At 37.0% G+C, this 21,606-nt stretch overlaps 1 protein-coding gene across 1 annotated transcript; it reads right to left on the bottom strand.

The window, feature by feature from the left end:
- Positions 1-7,494: 7,494 nt before the first annotated feature.
- LOC133069193 (olfactory receptor 5G3-like) lies at positions 7,495-8,439 on the bottom strand. Its single transcript, XM_061160488.1, has one exon. It carries the CDS (start codon positions 8,437-8,439, stop codon positions 7,495-7,497), a length of 945 nt encoding a protein of 314 aa, XP_061016471.1.
- Positions 8,440-21,606: the final 13,167 nt, after the last annotated feature.

The following is a 21,606-nucleotide window of genomic DNA, read 5'->3' as shown; positions in this document are numbered from 1 at the left end:
AGACAATTACTGAAACACCGTGAAACTAGAAAATAATATTCCCAGATTCTAGTTTGGGCTTCCCACTTGGTGCAGTGGTAAGGAATCACCTGCCAATGCAGGAGACACTAGAGACGTGAGTTCGATCCCAGGGCCATGAAGACCCTCCGGAGTAGGAAATGGCAACCTGTCCCAGGATACTTGCCTGGGAAATCCCAAGGGCAGAGGAGCCTGATGGGCTACAGTATGGGGTCGCAAAAGTCAGACATGACTGAACGACTGAGCACACACACAGATACTAGATCATGGTAGTTTGTGCAAAGATCCTGTGTAAACTCGGGCGATTCACCATAAATCTCTACTGTTTGCCACCACAAAGTGTCGAACCCTGTAATCTAAAAATCTTTCAAGTTACAAATTTGTATATGAACTACCTTTCATGTTTCATCTTATTGCATAACTGGATATAAAACCCCAGCTAGAAAAACCTTGCTAGGAATACCATAAGATCAATGAAATATTCAGATCCTAACCTACGGCATCTGAGAAACGCAAAACAGGGAATTTCTTGATCTTACTGATTGATCTCACCCATCCTAATATTTTTAACACTCAATTCACATATGTGTTTATCAGTCTATTCCCTACTCCCTCTTATACAAAGGTGTGGAAAGGGTAATATACACAAATGACAAAGAGTTTATTCATATATTTTATATCATATACAAAATGATATGATCCATGGAAAGAATGGGGATGCCTTGTCTGTAAAATCAAATTGATCTGGCAATGTTAGAAAGCAACTTGTCATGGAAATTGTATAGAAAATTAAGCACCCTTTGCACCAAAATAACATAAAATTGTATTATGTGACTTACTTTTTCATATAAACTACTTTTTAGGGCACTTATCTTGAAACCTGTTAGGCAATATCGATTACAGAAATAATATATGCAAAATATCAAATATATAATTTTTAATGCAGAGAACACATTTAATAATACATATGTTCTGACTCACTAGGCAAGGAAGAAAATATCAAGTTGTTTAAAATTCTGAAGAGATTACTACATAGGTAATTCATATTTTAAAAAGCTTGTTTTAAATACCGTTTATTATCACTGCAATTATTTCCTCTTTAAGTAAAACAAAAGCAGTGTACTATTATTATTTATATAGTAATCATATGTGAAGTTTGATTAAAAAATTCATGGCTATATCTGTTTGATTATTCATCAATATCATGGTTACTTGCTTAATGCTATGTGGGGTACAATTTCAGTGGTCACAAATACAATTCTAGGCTTGGATTAGGAGCATTAGCCATCGCATGAATGTTTTGTTTATATCCATTCAAATATGCCGATATAGGTGTATGGAGGTAAGGGGTTGACCATACTAATTCTATATTTGATCAAAATACTATTTATGTATTTTAATGCATGTCATGTGCAGGCTTCTATAAAACAAGGAGGATGGTCTTTATGCCACTTTGCAGCTAACATTCTGTGACCTTAGAATTCCTTTTGCTGTATCTCTGTATTATAGAAAAATAAACAAAAAAATCAGGTTCAGAAAAAGTCACACAAAAAAAGTTGCTTAGTCTCATAAAGATGTGAACAAAATGCCAGTCTGCTTTCTTTAGAGAACCTGATACAGAATGGTTACATTCCCAAAGTTCAAACACAGCCTGAAGTTTCTCCATCACCTTTCAAAAACTTCATGTTATCCAAAGCACAATGTACTCACTTCTTTAAGAATATCCTTTATGTAGGTCCTTTAATTGCTTCAAGGAATTAATCATTTTCTAGAAATAAGGATGGAACTTTCAATTTTGCTCATGGTGGCAACTTTTTCTAAAGAGGCATGACTTTCTAGGTACTTGGTGAAGAAGACAAATCCCGCATCTTGAACATCCTGGGAGTAAACAGATACTCGTTGACCTGCACATTGATTCACACACTGCATAGAATAAGGGACAGTTTCTTGGGAGTTTACAATAATTTAGAGCCATGTCCCTAAAGAACTAAAGCCTCAAGAGCTTATACCTGGAGGCACAAAAAATTAACATGATCTCATTGGCATTTGGACCAACATTATTTCCTAACTGTATCTTTTCTCATATGGAAGAGTCCTAGGAAAACAATGTGGAGGATCTCCTTTGGGAGCGTCCTTTGCCAAAAAGCTGTCTTTTCTGTCAGTGAGGAGTGATGCATTGAGCCCCCAGAACCAGTTGGGATTTGCTGCCTTGGCATAGTCTTAATTTCATCACTTACTGGCTGTGTCAGTTGGAACAAGCTTTTAAATCTCTCTATAGTTCGCTCTCTTAATCTCTTAAATATATAAAAATGGTTTCTAGTTCACAAAGATGTTGGAATGATTTAATGAGGTGATAATTTTAAAGTATTAAAAGGAGTATCCAGCATAGAATCAAAGTTTAGTATCAAAAGGGGTCTACAGCACAGTTAGGAGATAATAGCTAGATACAAAAACAAAACGTATGTTCAAAGTAACATTTGTCTATATCTAGGCAAAAGTAAAAAACAGTCTCTGACTTAGGGAGGTGGATATGGGGTTGGGGTGTAGTCCCAATATATATATATATATATATATACTTATAGCTGATTCACGTTGTTGTAAGGTAGAATTCAACACAATATTGTAAAACAATTATCCTCCAACTAAAAACAAATTTTAATAAATAAATAAGCAACAACAACAATAAACACCAGTCTCTGGACTCCAAAGGAAGGACAGATCACTGCAAGCTGGAATAGACCAGAAAATTTTCAAAGAAGGAATTGGTCTGAAAAGATAACCATAATTTAGATAAATTGAAGTTAAGAGGCAAGGCATTCCAGGCAGTGCTATATGAGATGATCTGAGGCCAGGAAGCAGGAACAAAGGCAAGAAGGTTATATGGGATAGAAGGGTCACAAGAGAGAGAAGAATGTGTAGTCTGATGACATGGAGTGAACTGTCTCAATCACCATCTTCTCCGAGAACCTAGTTCTTTATACCTTCAAGAAAAGAGTAGATAATTCAATTTATCAACCCCCAAAACATTTCACTGATGGTTCACTTATAACTCTTATTCATTATCTATTTCAGAAGATTGTCAGTAATTTGTGTTGCATACATATCTGTTGAATTAGTGGAAAACAAACCCATAAAATCTATATAATTCTTGATGGTTCATATTTAGCAGTTCTATCACATAACATTTTGATTAAAAATGTCAGGGAAAAAGTATTCCTACCTCTTATTTTTCTTAAAACCATTTAAAAGCAATGAGAAAATAGCAAAAACAGGTTAAAAAAAAAAAAAAAGAAAATGACACTTAATTGCACCCACCAAAAAAATGGAACATAGAAAAAGAACAGGAATAAGTGTCCCATTAGCAAAAAAAAAGATAGGAAAGTATAATCCTTTACTTCATTTTTAAAAATCAAAAAAAAGCATTTTGTGAAACTGCAATATTGAAAAAAAGAAATAGTAAACTTATATCATGTGATAGGAAGTTAACTGGCTAAGCCCAGAAAAGGAAAGACTATCAGAATTGTCAGTCACATGTAAAAAAAGAAAACAAAACAAACAAAAAAATGAATATATATATATATATATCACTTAAAATAATGATGGAATATTTGAGAAATTAAAACACAAAAGTTGAGTATAAACTACACGTTTAGAGAGAAAAGGATTAATATATAGAAAGGAAGATCTAAGATTCTAAAATCCATGAAGAAAGAACCAGAGGGTCCCGGGAGCCTTCTCTGCATTTCAGAGGCAGTGTACTCCGCAGTCAGGACCGGGTCTCCAGCCCGCATGGTGGATGGCAGAGAAGGCTGCCGGGATTAAGTGAATCAGCTCAGGGAAGGGCTCGGATGCAGGTCCCAGTCACAGTGCAGGCAGTGTGGCCACTTGGGCTGCATGTTATAACAGACTCTGTGATCAAAGGTACACTGGGAAGAAAGAGGCAGTATGGAGCTTACTGCAAGCTTCAGTAAGGCAATAACTCAGGTCCTGAGGCTTCAGGAGCAATTCTATGCCATTTACAGCACAGAATGTTATAGCTTTTGAAAAAGAACTTCTGCTCTGTGTCTAGGCCCTCTAAAGAGAGAACACTTGAATAAATGACATCATGGGAATAAGCAAACAGTCTGCCGTAATAACCTGGGACCTGTCAGGTCCTCCCATTATCAGATAGGCACAGCAGCAATTTATCATGAGATGAAAGTGGTACATCAAGATCACATCCAAGCAAGACCAGAGAGCATGAATAAGACACAATTCAACGGTACATTTGTCAGTCCTCCTCAGACAACTACTTTGCCTTGTTGCATTTCTCTTTCTTGGAGATGGTTTTGGTTATTATCTCCTGTACAATGTTTTGAACCTTAGTCCATAACTTGAGGCACTCTGTCTACCAGACCTAGTCCTTTGAATCTAGTAGGAGGCCTTACAAATAGCTGAGAAAAGAAGAGAAGTGAAAGGCAAAGGAGAAAGGAAAAGATATACCCAACTGGATGCACAGTTCCAGAGAATTCCAAGGAGAGATAAAAAAGCCTTCCTAAGTGACCAATGTAAAGAAACAGAGGAAAACAACAGAATGGGAAAGACAGGAGACCTCTTTAAGAAAACTGGAGATACCAAGGGAACATTTCATACAAAGATAGGCACAATAAAAGACAAAATAGCAAGAACCTAACAGGAACAGAAGAGATTAAGAAAGCTGGCAAGAATACAAAGAGGAACTATACCAAAAAACCCAGTTAACCACAATGATGTGGGTGCTTATTGAGAGCCAGACATCCTGGAGTGTGAAGTCAAGTTGGCCTTAGGAAGCATTGCTATGAATAAAGCTGTTGGAGGTGATGGAATTCCAGCTGAGCTATTTAAAAATCTTAAAAGATGATGATTTTAAAGTGTTGCACTCATTATACCAGCAAATTTAGAAAACTCAACAGTGGCCACTGGACTGGATAAGTTCAGTTTTCATTCCAGTCCCAAAGAAAGGCAATGCCAAAGAATGTTCAAATTACCGTACAATTGTACTCATTTCACATGCCAGCAAGATTATGTTCTAAATCCTTCAAGTTAAGCTTCAGCAGTATGTGAACCAAGAACTTCCATATGTTCAAGATGGATTTAGAAAAGGCAGAGGAACCAGAGATCAAATTGCCAACATCTATTGGATCATAGAAAAAGTAAGGGAATTCCAGAAAAACATGTGCTTCATTGACTATGCTAAAGCCTTTGACTGTGTGGAGCACAACAAAGTGTGGAATATTCTTAATGAAATGGTAATACCAGACCTCATTACCTGCCTCCTGAGAAATCCGTATGTAGTCAAGAAGCAACAGCTAGAAGTGGACGTGAAACAACGAACTGGTTCAAAATTGGGAAAAGAGTCAAGGCTGTATGTTGACACCCTATTTATTTAACTTATATGAAAAGCACTTCATGGGAAATGTCAGACTGGATGAATCACAAGATGAATCAAGATTGCTGGGAGAAATATCAGCAACCTCAGATATGCAGGTGATATTACATTAATGGCAGAAAATGAAGAGGAACTAAAGAGCCTTTTGGATAAAGGTGAAAGAAGAGTGGAAAAGCTGGCTTAAAAATCAACATTCCAAAAACGAAGATCATGGCATCTGGTCCTATCACTTCATGGCGAATAGATGGGGAAAACATGGAAGCAGTGTCAGATTTCATTTTCTTGGGCTCCAAAATCAATGCGGATGTTGACTGCAGCCATGAAACTAAAAGAAGCTTGCTCCTTGTAAGAATAGCTATGACAAACCTTGGCAATGTATTAAAAAACAGAGACATCAATTTGTGAACAAAGGTCTGTATAGTCAAAGCTATGGTTTTCCCAGTAGTCATGTATGGATGTTGTGAGAGTTGGACCATAAAGAAGGCTGAGCACTGAAGAACTGATGTTTTTGAACTGTGGTGTTGGAGAAGACTCTTGAGAATCCCTTGGACAGCAAGGAGATCAAACCAGTCAATCCTAAAGGAAATCAATCCTGGATATTCATTGGAAGGACTGATGCTGAAGCTGAAACTCCAATAATTTGGCCACCTGATGCAAAAATCTGACTCATTGGAAAAGACCCTGATGCTGGGAAAGATTGAAGGCGGGAGGAGAAGAGGGTGACAGAGGATGAGATGGTTGGATGGCATCGATGGACTTGAGTTTGAGCAAACTCAGGGAGGTAGTGAAGGACAGTGGAGCCTAGCATGATGCAGTTCTTGGGATCGCAAACAGTTGGATGCAATTTAGTGACTGAACACCACCGACAACTGTGTATGAGGAAGAGCTCTCCTTTCCTACCTCCAACGCCATTCCCTTTGAAATAACCATTGTCAGTAGCTCATTATGTATTGTTTATAATTTTCCCTATGCTCACTTACACCTAACACATACATATACATTTTATTCATTATATAGGTTTTGCCCTTTTCCTTAATGACCAGCGCTAGCATTGATATTCAACCCGATTTTTTTCTAAACTAGCAGTAGCGTGCATGCAATAGGTCTCTCCAATTCAATCCATCGATACCTAATTCAGTCTTTATTTGCTGCATAAAATTACCCTGAAAAATATGTACTTTTCTTCAACAATTAGTATTCAAGTGATTTATTTTATTCGCCAAAACATGTAGCGCTTAAATACGTGCAATCTTATGTTTTGGCATTTATATTTCTGTAGTTTAGATTTCTAATAAAGGGATCTCTCAGTCAAAAGCCATATAAATGTATCCTTTTAAATGAAAACTACCAAATGGCTTTGTGGAAATAGTGGAGTAGATTCTTACTGCCAGTAGAAAATAATGAATGTATCAGTACATACCAAATAAAAATTCCTCTTCCGTCAGTGGAATAGAATGAAACTACTAACATTTCACCTGCATTGAAAGGCACTGCGTTGGCATTTTAATTTTATTTCATTTACTTGACCAATCATGATGCTGAACATTGTCTCCATGCACCTTTGGCAATTTGCATTTCCATCTTCATAAAATGCCTATTCATTTAGTTGACAAATACCTATTGTATTTCTCATTGTTTATTTTAGACTGTTCTTTGAATATTAGGGATATTATCCCACTCTTTGTTACAGGAGCACAAAAATTTTCTCTTTTTTATTTGATTTTTAATATTGTCTGTCATACTTTAAGCTTTCCATTATAACTTCTATTTTTCATGTCCAGATTAAACATGATTCACAGATGCATGACTGTGCAGTATTCCCCTGAGTTCTCTTCTGGTATATTCACACTTTTATATTCTCACTCCATCTCTATATTATTTTAAAGCCACTCTCATGTCACAGAGAAGAAGATTGAAGCAGAAAATTATTAAAGAACTGCTCCATTTTTCAGATTATCTTGAAGAGACAGAGCTAGGACTCACATGAAGCTTCAGATTTCCAGGCTAGTGTTCTTTTTAATAAGCATTCCTTCCCAATATCTATGGTACAATACAAGTAGAGTTCGACTTTACCTAGCTACTAAGCAACTTTTCCTTTCAAGTTTCATACTGAATGCAGTTTTCACCTCTTTGTTCCTCAAGCTGTAGATGAGGGGGTTCAACATGGGGATCATCACGGTGTAAAAGAGAGAAATCACTTTATTGATACCTAGGGAGGAACTTGAGCTGGGTAGAACATAATTGAAGAAAAGAGTTCCACCTAGGATAGAGACAACTGCCAGGTGAGAAGAACAAGTAGAGAAAGCTTTCCTCCTCCCATCAGCAGTCTGGATCCTCAGGATGGCCACCAGGATGCAAACATAGGAGATCATGATGATCAGGCCACTGAGCACTCCTATTGCTCCAGCCAAGGTGAAAAGCACCAACTTATTGATCCGGGTGTCTGCACATGCAAGGGAAAGCAGTGGTGAAATATCACAGAAAAAGTGATTGACCACATTTGGACCACAGAAGGGTAAGCAAAAAGTGAGAATCGTATGGGTCATGGTGCTTACAAGAGCCACAGCATAAGGGCCTATAACCAGCTGCACACAGACCCTCTGGGACATAATGAGTGTGTACAACAAGGGCTTACAGATGGCCATATACCGATCATAGGCCATGGAAGCCAGCAGGAAACATTCAGTGGCCACAAAAAGACCAAAGAAAAACATCTGTGCAGCACAACCCATGAAGGAGATGCTTCTTTGATTTGCAAAGATATCACACAGCATCTTGGGGGCAATGGAAGAAGAGGAACACAAGTCTACAAAGGACAAGTGACTAAGAAAAAAGTACATAGGCGTGTGGAGTCTGGGATCAATCCATATGAGAGTGATCATCCCCAAGTTACCACCCAGAGTGGCAAGATAGACAAAAAGAAGAATGAAAAAGAGGACAATCTGCAGATAGAGATGATCTGTGAGGCCCAAGAAAAGAAATTCAGTCACTGCTGTCTGATTCTGATCTTCCATTGGTCATCTGCAATCTGTTATAAGAAAGATTTTCATATCAATGTATGGCAAAAACCACTACAATATTGTAAAGTAATTAGCCTCCAACTAATATAAATAAATGAAAAAAATAAAAAACAAAAAAAGAAATATTTTTTGATGAAAAATAATCATTGAGTTACAAATAACATATTAAGTCAATGAAAGGTTCTGTTAGATAGGTCTACAGTAGACAATTACCGAAACACCGTAGAACTAGAAAATAATAGTCCCAGATTCTAGTTTGGACTTCCCACTTGGTGCAGTTGTAAAGAGTCCATCTGCCAATGCAGGAGACACTAGAGATGTGGGTTCAATCCCTGGGTCATGAAGACCCCCTGGAGTAGGAAATGGCAACCTGTCCCAGGATACTTGCCTGGGAAATCCCAAGGGCAGAGGAGCCTGATGGGCTACAGTATGGGGTCGCAAAAGTCAGACATGACTGAACGACTGAGCACACACACAGATACTAGATCATGGTAGTTTGTGCAAAGATCCTGTGTAAACTCGGGCGATTCACCATAAATCTCTACTGTTTGCCACCACAAAGTGTCGAACCCTGTAATCTAAAAATCTTTCAAGTTACAAATTTGTATATGAACTACCTTTCATGTTTCATCTTATTGCATGACTGGATATAAAACCCCAGCTAGAAAAACCTTGCTAGGAATACCATAAGATCAATGAGATATTCAGATCCTAACATATGACATCTGAGAAATGCAAGACAGGGAATTTTTTTTATCTTAATGATCACAACCATCCTAATATTTTTAACACACAATTCACATATGTGTTTATCAGTCTATTCCCTACTCCCTCTTATACAAAGGTGTGGAAAGGGTAATATACACAAATAACAGAGGTTACTCATCTAAAAGAATATGACCCATGGAAGGAATGAGGATGCCTTGCCTGTAATATCAAATGATCTGGCATCATTTGAACTGAAGTTGTCATGGAAACTATACAAATAATTTAGCCTCTCTGCACCAAAATAATGGAGAATTATTTTATATGATATCTCATATTTCACATAAACTTCTTTTAGGGCATTTACCCTGAAATCTACCAGGCAATATCAATTATGGTACTGATATATGTAAAGTACCAAATGCATGAGACTTTAGCATGAAATCTGTTCAAGAATATGTTACTTTCTGATTCATTAAGGAATTAGGAATCAAACTGTTTAAAATTCCTACAAGAAGATCACTATGTAGGGTAATTTGTATGAAAAATACCTTGTTTTAAATAACATTTATTATCACTACAGTGATAAATAAATGCAATAAAGTATTCTTGAATTATATAATAGTTATATGTAGAGCTTGATAAATGAAAAATAAGTGACTTGATTTGTGATTATCTATGATTATGATTTTCTGCTAAACCTAAGGTGGAGTATATTTTCAGCAGTCACAGAGATATTTCTCAGCATAGGTTAAGAGCATTATCCATTGCATTAAATGCTTTTGTTTTGTTAAAATTTTAGTCCAAGAACTTTTTAGTTATTTGAATGTGAGTAAATTTAGGTCTTTTATAAAGCAAGGAAGATGGTCTTTATGCCACTTTCACAGCTAACATTCTGTGACTTTAGAATTCTTTATGGACTTTGTAGTATCTGTATATTACACAGAAATAAACAAGAAAATACGATCTGAAAAAGTCACAGAAAACAGTTACTTTGCCTGTTTAAGGAAGTGAATAAAATGCCAGTCTGCTCTCTTTAAAAGAGAACTTGGTCTGGAAGGGTTATATTCCCAAAGTTCAAAGGCAGCCTGAAGCTTTTCCATCATACTTCAAAAACATCATATTATCCAGAAAGCAAAGTACTCACTTCCTTCAGGATATTCTTTATGTAGGTCCTTTGATTGCTGCAAGGAAATAACCATTTTCTATATATAAGGATAGAATATTCAATTTCCTTCATGGTGACAACTGTTTCTAAGAGGCATGACTTTCCAGTACTTGGTGAAGAAGATAAATCCATCATCTTGAACATTCTAGGAGAAAAGAGATTCTCTTTGACCTGCACATTGATTCACATACTGCATAGAATAAGATACTCTCCCTTGGGAGTTTACAGTAATTTAGAGCCAGGTCCCCAAAGAACTAAAGCCACAAGAGTTTACACCTGCAGTCACAAAATTAACATGATCACAGAGGCATCTGGACCAAATGTTTTTTCCTGTCTTCCCTGGAAAGAAGATGCCTAAGAAAACAGTGTATGTTTTTCCCCCTTTTGGATCCTCCCAAACAAGAGCTCTCTTTTCTAGCAGGGAGGAGGGATCCATTGAGCACCCAGCACCAGTGCTGCCAGGTTTGCTATCTGGTTCTAGAGCCACCCTGCCTGGGTGTGAATCTTCATTTCATCATTTACTGTCACTCTGAGCAAGCTTTAAATCTCTCTGTGCCTCATTCTCTTAATGTATAAAGTAAACAAAGATGGTTTCTAGCTCACAAAGATGTTGGAAGCACTTAATGAAGCAAAACGTTAAAAGAATTAAAAACAAGGTCCAGCATAGAATCAGTGTTCACTTGTCATTTACTATCATAAGGGAACTATAAGATTATTTAGGAGACAATATCTAGATATAAAAGTAAGACACCAGTTCAAAGTAGCATGTTCTTCTCTCTAGACAAAAGATGAAAAAACAGTCTCTGAATTTGAAAGGAGGACACGTCACTGTAGCAGTAAAGAAGGAAATTTTCAAAAAAGAAGTTGGTCTGAAAGCACAGTTTAGATATACTGAAGTTAAGAGCAAAGACATTCCAGTCAATGCTGATGAGCTGATCAGAAGCAGGGAGGCAAGAACAAAGGCAAGAAGTTTGTTTTGCACAGGATTGTTGCAGAAGAGAGAGAAGAACATGCAGAGTCTGATGGCACTGGGTGAATTCTCTAAATCACCACTTCTCTGAGAATCCTAGTTGCGTATCCCCCTCAACAAGGCCAGATATCACTCCCATAACACTTCATTGTTAGCTCATTTATGCTTCCTCTTAAATATCTAACTCAGAAGGCTGTCAATAATTGTGTTCTGTACATATTTGTTGAATTTGTGGGAATAAACCTATAAAATCTGTATATTCATAAAGGTTCATGTTTTGCAATTAAAATTATGCTATATACTTTTCAAATTGGAGGATAATTGCTTTATAATGCTGTGTTGGTTTATGCTTTGCAACAACGTGAATCAGCTATAAGTACACATACTTATGCTATAATTAAAGATACCGATGGAAAAATACTTGTTATTTTTCTTAAAATGATTTAAAATCAATGAGGAAGCAATGAAAACAGATTTTTAAAAATAGAGAATGACAGTACATTAAATCAACCAAAAAAGGAATATGAACAATAACAGAAAGTATTCAATTAATTAAAAAATTATTGGAAAATCCTTGCTTGTCACATTAAAATAAAAGTAATATCTCTTCTGTGGAATAGCAAGTTTAAAAAAAGAAATAGCAAAATGATATCAGGCAATGCAAGGTGAGCCGGCTGAGCCCAAGAAAGAAAATTATATGCCAATTTTTAGTTACATGAAACAAAACCAAACAAGGAGCATAGATGCTTCTGAAAGCAATCATGGAAGACACATAAGATCTCTATGGAGAAAGAGTGTACAAAGTGTCTTGAAGGAAAAAAACATAAATTAAATAGCTCATGGTTTATTCTAGTAAAGTGTGTGGGCTTCATTTTTTTCTTAAATGTAGGGTAAAACTCAAATTGTTCTCAGAATTCTCCACAACATCATTCCACACTACACTCATCACAATGAATACTCTTCCTGATGGAACCAAGACTGGAAAACTCTGTTTATAGGAAATGGTGGTATGACAATAATAATATAACCAATAAGGACTAATACTAAGTAATATAATCAAACAAAAATCTTGAAATAAAAAAGAAGGAATTTTACAGGCATTCTGAACAGCCCATCAATCTCCTCCTCTTGGTGTGCCTGACTCTGTGATCCCATGAACTGTAGCCGGCTGGGTTCCTCTGTCCATGGGATTTTCCAAACATGAATACTGGAGTGGGTTGCCATTTACTTCTCCACCTCTTGGTGTAGGAAATTATTAAATATTGCTTAAGTGTGACATATATCATTTTCACTTCACTTCACTTCAGTCACTCAGTCATGTCTGACTTTTTGCGACCCCGCGGATCACAGCACGCCAGGCCTCCCTGTCCATCACCAACTCCCGAAGTCCATCCGAACCCATGTCCATTGAGTTGATGATATCATCCAGCCATCTTATCCTCTGTTGTCCCCTTCTCCTCCTGCCCTCAATCTTTCCCAGCATCAGAGTCTTTTCCAATGAGTCAGCTCTTCGCAGCAGGTGGCCAAAGTATTGGAATTTCGGCTTCAACATCAGTCCTTCCAATGAACACCAAGGCCTGATCTCCTTTAGGATGGACTGGTTGGATCTCCTTGCCATCAAGGGACTCTCAAGAGTCTTCTCCAACACCACAGTTCAAAAGCATCAATTCTTCAGTGCTCAGCTTTCTTTATAGTCCAACTCTCACATCCATACATGACTACTGGAAAAACCATAGCCTTGACTAGATGGACCTTTGCAGGCAAAGTAATGTCTCTTCTTTTTAATATGCTGTCTAGGTTGGTCATAACTTTCCTTCCAAGGTGTAAGCATCTTTTAATTTCATCGCTTCCATCACAATCTGCAGTGATTTTAGAGCTTCCAAAAAATAAAGTCAGCCACTGTTTCCACTGATTTCCCATCTATTTGCCATGAAGTGATGGGACCGAATGCCATGATCTTAGTTTTCTGAATGTTGAGCTTTAAGCCAACTTTTTCACTCTCCTCTTTCACTTTCATCAAGAGGTTTAGTTCTTCTTCACCTAATGCCATAAGAGTGGTCTCATCTGCATATCTGAGGTTATTGATATTTCTCCCGGCAATCTTAATTCTAGTTGTACTTCATCCAGCCCAGTGTTTCTCATGATGCATTCTGCATATAAGTTAAATAAGCAGGGTGACAATATACGGTCGTGATGTACTCCTTTACCAATTTGGAACCAGTCTGTTGTTCCGTGCCCAGTTCTAACTGTTGCTTCCTGACCTGCATACAGATTTCTCAAGAGGAAGGTCAAGTGATCTGGTATTCATTCCCATCTCTTTCAGAGTTTTCCACAGTTTGCTGCGATCCACACAGCCAAAGGTTTTGGCATAGTCAATAAAGCAGAACTAGATGTTTTTCTGGAACTCGCTTGCTTTTTCAAAGATCCAGCGGATGTTGGCAATTTGATCTCTGGTTCCTCTGCCTTTTCTAAAACCAGCTTGAACATCTGGAAGTTCATGGTTTGCATACTCTTGAAGCCTGGCATGGAGAATTTTGAGCATTACTTTACTAGCATGGGAGATGAGTGCAATTATGTGGTAGTTCGAGCATTCTTTGACATTGTCTTTCTTAGGTATTGGAATGAAAACTGATCTTTTCCAGTCCTCTGGGAACTGCTGAGTTTTCCAAATTTGCTGGCATATTGAGTGTAGCACTTTCACAGCATCATCTATGAGGATTTGAAATAGCTCAACTGGAATTCCATCACCTCCACCAACTTTGTAGTAAAACTTCCTAAGGCCCACTGACTTCACATTCCAGGATGTCTGGTTCTAGAGTGATCACACCATCATGATTATCTGGGTCATGAAGATCTTTTCTGTATAATTCTTCTGTGTATTCTTACTACCTCTCCTTAATAGCTTCTGCTTCAGTTAAGGTCCATCCCATTTCTGTCCTTGATTGAGCCCATCTTTGCATGAAATGTTCCCTTGGTGTCTCTAATGTTCTTGAAGAGATCTCTAGTCTTTCCCATTCTATTGCTTCCCTCTATTTCTTTGCATTGATCACCGAGGAAGGCTTTCTTATCTCTCCTTGCTATTCTTTGGAACTCTGCATTCAAATGGGGATATCTTTCCTTTTCTCCTTTGTTTTTTGCTTCTCTTTTTTCACAGCTATTTGTAAGGCCTCCTCAGGCAGCCATTTTGCTTTTTTGCATTTCTTTTTCTTGGGGGTGGTCTTGATCCCTGTCTCCTGTACAATGTCATGAACCTCTGCCCATAGTTCATCAGGCGCTCTCTCTATCAGATCTAGTGCCTTAAATCTATTTCTCACTTCCACTGTATAATCATAAGGGATTTGGTTTAGGTCATCCCTAAATGGTCTAGTGGTTTTCCCCACTTTCTTCAATTTAAGTCTGAATTTGGCAATAAGGAGTTCATGATCTGAGCCACAGTCAGCTCCTGTTCTTGTTTTTGCTGACTGTATAGAGCTTCTCCATCTTTGGCTGCAAAGAATATAATTGGTCTGATTTCGGTGTTGGCCATCTGGTGATGTCCATGTGTACAGTTGTCTCTTGTGTTGTTGCAAGAGAGTGTTTGCTATGACCAGTGCGATCTCTTGGCAAAACTCTGTTAGCTTTTGCCCTGCTTCATTCTATACTCCAAGGCCAAATTTGCCTGTTATTCCAGGTGTTTCTTGACTTCCTACTTTTGCATTCCAGTCCCCTATAATGAAAAGACATGTTTTGGGGGTGTTAATTATAAAAGGTCTTGTAAGTCTTCACAGAACCGTTCAACTTCAACTTCTTTAATGTACTGGTCAAGGCATGGACTTAGATTACCGTGATATTGAATGGTTTGCCTTGGAAATGAACTGAGATCATTCTGTCATTTTTGAGATTGCATCCAAGTACTGCATTTCAGACTCTTTTCTTGACTATGATGGCTACTCCATCTCTTCTAAAGGCTTCCTGCCCACAGTAGTAGATATAATGGTCATCTGAGTTAAATTCACCCATTCCAGTCCATTTTAGTTCACTGATTCCTAGAATGTCAACATTCACTCTTACCATCTCCTGTTTGACCACTTCCAATTCACCTTGATCCATGGACCTAACATTCCAGGTTCCTATGCAATATTGCTCTTTACACCATCAGACCTTGCTTCTATCACCAGTCACATCCACAACTGGGTGTTGCTTTTGCTTTGGCTCCATCCCTTCATTCTTTCTGGAGTTATTTCTCCACTGATCTCCAGTAGCATATTTGGCACCTACTGACCTGGGGAGTCCATCTTTCCGTGTCCTATCTTTTTGCCTTCTCACACTGTTCATGGGGTTCTCAAGGCAAGAATACTGAAGTGGTTTGCCATTCCCTTCTCCAGTAGACCACATTTTGTCAGACCTCTCCACCATGACCTGACTGTCTTGGCTGGCCCCATATGACATGACTTAGTTTCATTGAGTTAGACAAGCTGTGGTCCATGTGATTAGATTGGCTAGTTTTCTGTGATTGTGGTTTCAGTCTGTCTGCCCTCTGATGCCCTCTCTCAGCACCTACCACCTTAGTGGGGTTTCTCTTACCTTGGATGTGGGGTATCTCTTTTTGGCTGCTCCAGCAAAGCACAGCTGCTGCTCCTGACCTTGAACGTGGGGTATCTCCTCATGGCCACCGCTCTTGAGCTTGGATTATTTTATATGTAAGTATATTCTAAGATGCAAAATTTGTTACTAAGGCATTGAAAAGTGAAACTGAGAGTATCTCAGTCATGTCCTACTCTTTGCCACCCCATGGACTGTAGACTGTCAGGCTCCTCTGTCCTGATACTGGAGTGGGTAGCCGTTCCCTTCTCCAGGGGATCTTTGCAACTCAGGGATCAAACCTAGGTCTCCCGCATTGCAGGCGGATTCTTTACCATCTGAGCCACCAGTGAAGCCCAAACCTGGAGCCCCAGCACTAAGAGCAAGGAATCCTTACCACTGAACTGCCAGGGAAGTCCCTAAGGGCATTAGGGAAAATAATATAAACTATCAAAATCAGACTATGGAAAGAACATAAGGAAAGTAAGTGTACTAATATTAATATCTTTCATACCAATATGATCTTAAGGTAATAACTCTAGAAACAAAAATGTATAACATTGCTCCTAAAGATTAATATCAGAAAGGGTAAAAATGAATTGTAAAATTTTCATATTACCAGAATAAATTTACATATTTTATACATGCCAAAAACATGAAAAATTTATACCATAAACTAAAATATTTTTTAAAAGCTTTTAAATGAAATAGCACATTTAAAACAAAACTTATCTATTATTGCAGCATAATCAGTTATAATAACAAAAGATTGGGAGTAGTTTTGTATCAATAAGGGATTTACTAAATAGTTCTCAAAATGAGTTAGAGCTATGTTTATTGATTCAACATAATATCCTAAATTATTTGACTCAAAAAAGGAAGGCATAGAAGTATGTACAAGGTAAGCTTTCATTTATGTTATTATAAAAGCACACAAATTTACATCTGTGTATGCTTTCATATGCAGAGGAAAATCTCTTGATAAGAAATATCTTCATAGGAATCTATGTAAAGTGGATGGGAAACAGCATTTATTTACCCTTGCTATCATGCAATTTAATTTTGTACTAAGTGCAATCATACTTTATAACTGAAAAGGAACGGACACTAAAAGTCTTGTTGGAAGTAATATTTAATCAGATGAAAATATATTCATATATTTATTGGAAAACAGAATAAGAAACAGCATGTATAATATGCATGATCAAAGGAATTTAATTCAAATTTACTATTTACCCATGCCTTCACCTCTAAACCTTATAATTTACTTTCTTCCTACAGCTTTATCAAAAATAAATGTAACATGTAAGCTACCAGCTGTAAAGCAAGAAATTTACTTTTCTAGAAAATGTATATGCATTTCAACAGGAGTAATATAGGTGTTAATAGAGGTGGTCCTAGTTTCGAGTGCTTCTGATTGTCAATTTCCCACATTACATCACCATATTTAATTCTTTGCTCTATAATTCCTTTCATATGCATTATCTAATCTGGTATGCAGCCAAGTAGTAGTTATAAAGCTTGTGAGGCTGACATGATAAATTAAACTATAATGCCACATCCTAATATTCTCAGCAGTTTCTTGGAGTCATATTTGTTGTTTCTTCCAAACTGAAACAATAATTTAAAAGAAGCCTCAGTCACTTACTCACTGGGCTCTCTACAATATCATGAGATTTCCTTTTCAATTGTTAGCCAGTGAGATTTTAAAATCACATCTTCGTTAACTTCAGGCACTAAAGAAAGTGTAGCGCATACACTGCTTCCCACTGTTACATTGGTTAGCACGGCAGCCTTTCTGTCTCACTCATCATTTCAATACACACCACCTGCATTTCTTTACTTCAGAATTTCTTTTCCCACTACTTTTCCTCCAGGCTTCCCAGGTGGCTCAGTGGTAAAGAATCTGCCTGCCAGTGCAGGAGACCTGAAAGAGACAGGTTTGATCCCTGGGTCAGAAAGATCCCCTGGAGGAGGAAATAGCAACCTGCTTCAGTAGTCTTGTTTGGAGAATTCCATGGACAGAGGAGCCTGGCAGGCTACAGTCCATGGGGTCTCAAAGAGTTGAACACATCTGAACAAACACACACACACATACTTCGCTACCACCCAACAAGCCAGATGTGTCAAAAGAATAAAACCCTCAGGAGTAAATTTCAGCCAAATACTGATTAAAAGAAATGAGAAAATGAGGCAAAAATGAACCAAGTGCAGATGAGACAAAAAGCACACAAGAAGAATGCTGATGTAAGTCCAAGCATATCAATAATCACTTGAAATCAGTTCAGTCCAGTTCAGTCACTGTCATGTCCAACTCTTTGCAGCCCCATGGACTTCAACATTCCAGGCCTGCCTGTCCATCACCAACTCCCAGAGTTTACTCAAACTCATGTCCATTGAGTCGGTGATGCCATCCAACCATCTCATCCTCTTTGGTCCTGTTCTCCTCCTGCCTTCAATCTTTCCCAGCATCAGGGTCTTTTCACTTTAAATAGCCCCAACTAAAAGGCAAAATTTTTATTACTGTGAATAAAGCAAGATAATCAATACAAAAACTCCTAAGAAAAATCTACTTCAAATATGAAGACACAAATCGGTCATTAAAACATTGTATACTATACAAAACATTTAGAGATGAGTTAACACTTATTCTTCTGAAACTATTCCAAAAAACTGCAAAAGAAGGTAGACTTCCAACTTATTCTATAAGGCCACCATCACCTTGACACCAAAACCGGACAGATATGTCACACAAAAAAAGAAAATTACTGGCCAATATCACTGATGAACATAGATGCAAAACTTCTCAATAAAATACTGGCAAATGGAATCCAACAATACATTAAAGAAATCATACATAATGATCAAGTGGGATTTACCCCAGGGATGTGAGAATGGTTCAGTATCCATAGATCAATCAATACAATGCACCATATTAACAAATTGAAGAATAAAACTTTTATGATCATTTCCATTGATGAAGAGAAAGCTCTTGATAAAATTCAACATCCATTTACGATAAAAACTTTCCAGAAAGCAGACATACAGGGAATATATCTCAACATAATATGATAAACTCACAGTTAACATTATATTCAATGGTGAAAAGCTGCATTTGTAATGAAACAGTACATTAAACAGATCATAAACAATGATCAAGTGGGATTTATTCCAGGGATGCAAGGTTGGTTCAACATCCACAAGTCAATCAATGTGATATACCACATGAACAAATTGCAGAATAAAACTCATATGATAATGAAATAAGGAAAATGTTTCTTTAATAAAATTCAGCATGCATTTATAATGAAAACTCTCAACAAAGTGGATACAGAAGGAACATATCTCAACATAACAAAGACCCTTTATGAAAACCCCACTGTTAACATAACGAATGATGAAAAGCTAAATGCATTTCCTCTAAGACCACTAACAAGTCAAGAATGCCCATCCCATATCTTTTATTGAATAAAGTCTTGGAAGTTGTAACCACAGAAATTAGGAAAAAGAAATAAAAGGCATCCAAATTGGAAAGGAAAAAGTAAAACTGTCTTCTTTTCAGATAAAATGAAGCTATATATAGAAAATCCGAAAGATGCCACAAAAAAACTACTAAACCTAACAAATGGATTCAGTAAAGTTGCAGACTACAAAATTGATACACAGAAATCCATTGTGTTTTTATCAGAACTATCAAAAACAGAAATTAAGGAAGAAATCCCACTTACAATTTCACCAAAAGAAGAAAATAACTAGGAATAAATATTACCAAGGAGATTAAAGACTTATACTTGGAACACTCTAAGGCACTGATGAAAGAAATTGAAGATGACACAAACAAATGGAAAGCAACTGGCTTAGAATAATTAATATTGTTAAAATGATCATATTACCCAAACCATTCTACAGATTTAGGGCTATCCCTATCAAAATACCAATGACATTCTTCACAGAACTAGAACAAATGATTCTAAAATTTGTATGGAAATACAAAAGACCCCAAATAGTCAAATCAATCTTGAGAGAGAAGAACAAAGATAAAAATACCACACTTCTTGATTTCAATTTGTTCTACAGAGCTACTGTAATCAATACAACATGGTGCTGGCACAAAAACAGACATATAAATCAATGGAACAAAAGAGAAAGTTCAGAAATAGGCACACTTATATAGGCAATTAATCTACAACAAAGGAGGCAAGAATATACAGTGAGGAAAACACATTCCCTTCAATGAATTGTGTTGGGAAAACTGGACAGCTATATGCAAAAGAATCATGGGCTACTTTCTTATACCACATTCAAAAATAAACATAAAGTGGAGAAAAGACTTAAATTTAAGACCAGAAACCAAAAGTTCGCTAGTAGAAAGCATAGACAGTGCCATCTTTGACATTGGTCTTCACAATATTCTTTTGGATATGTGTCAGACCAGAAAAAAAGAGGCAAACATAAATGGATAGGACTGTATCAAATTAAAATGCTTTTCACAACGAGGGGAACTCTCCAAAATAAAAATAAAAAGGCAGCACACTGAGTGGGAGAGGAAATGCAAATTAGAGCTTGATATTTAAAGAACTCATACAACTCAACAGCAACAAAAAATCTGATTTAAAAAGGGAAGATTAAAAATAGATATTTTCCAAAGAAGACATACAGATGGCCAACAAACACATGAAAAGATGCTTGACATTACTAATCAACAAGGAAAACCAAATGAGATACCACTTCACACTTTTCAGAATCGCTATCAAGAAAAAGATAAAAAATAACAAGTATTGGTGAAGATACAGAGAAAATGAACACTTGTGCACTGTTGGTGGGATTTTCTATCGATGTAGCCATTATGGAAAAGAATATAGAGGTTGCTCAAAAAATTTAAAAATAAAGCTGCCATTTGATCTGAATCTTCTGGATATTTACCCAAAGGAAAACAAAAACTAATTCATAATACATATACAGGGAGGTGGGATGGAGGTTCAAGGGGGAGGAGATATATGTATGCCTATGGCTGATTCCTGCTGATATATGGCAGAAACCAACCCAATAATGTAAATCAATTATTATCCAAATAAAAATTAATTTAAATATAAAAAACACATATGCACCCATTATCATTGAAGCATTATTTACATTAGCCAAGATAGGGAAACAACTTAAGTGTTTTTGGCTTGGTATATATACAGACATATATATATAGAGAGAAATATGTGTATGTATACCACTACACACACACACAATGGAATATTATTCAGCCACAGAAAGGCATGAAATCTTGACATTTGTGACAACCCAAATGGATCTAGAGGATATTATGCTAAATGAAATAAGACAGGCAAAAACAAATACAGCATGATTTCACTTATATATGAAATTTAACCAAAACAAACCAAAATTAAAATAATCTCATAGAGAACAAAATGATTTCCAGAATTGAGGTGGGTAAAGTTGATCTGGGTGAAATGGGTGAGGAAAATTAAGAGGTACAAGATTCCACTTATATAAGATATAAACCACAGTTCAGTTAAGTTCAGTTGCTCAGTCATGTCAGACTTTGCGATTCCATTGACTGCAGCACTCCAGGATTCCTTATTCATCACCAACTCCCAGAGCTTGTTCAAACTCATGTCCATCGTGTCGGTGATGCCATCCAACCATCTCATCCTCTCGTCATCCCCTTCTACTGCCTTCAATCTTTCCCAGCATCAGGGACTTTTACACTGAGTCAGTTCTTCCCATCAGGTGGCCAAAGTATTGG

Source organism: Dama dama, chromosome 1, assembly GCF_033118175.1.
Source record: "Dama dama isolate Ldn47 chromosome 1, ASM3311817v1, whole genome shotgun sequence".
Taxonomy (NCBI): domain Eukaryota; kingdom Metazoa; phylum Chordata; class Mammalia; order Artiodactyla; family Cervidae; genus Dama; species Dama dama.
Note: the sequence above shows the minus strand (reverse complement) of the source record. Positions and strands in the feature narration are given on the sequence as shown.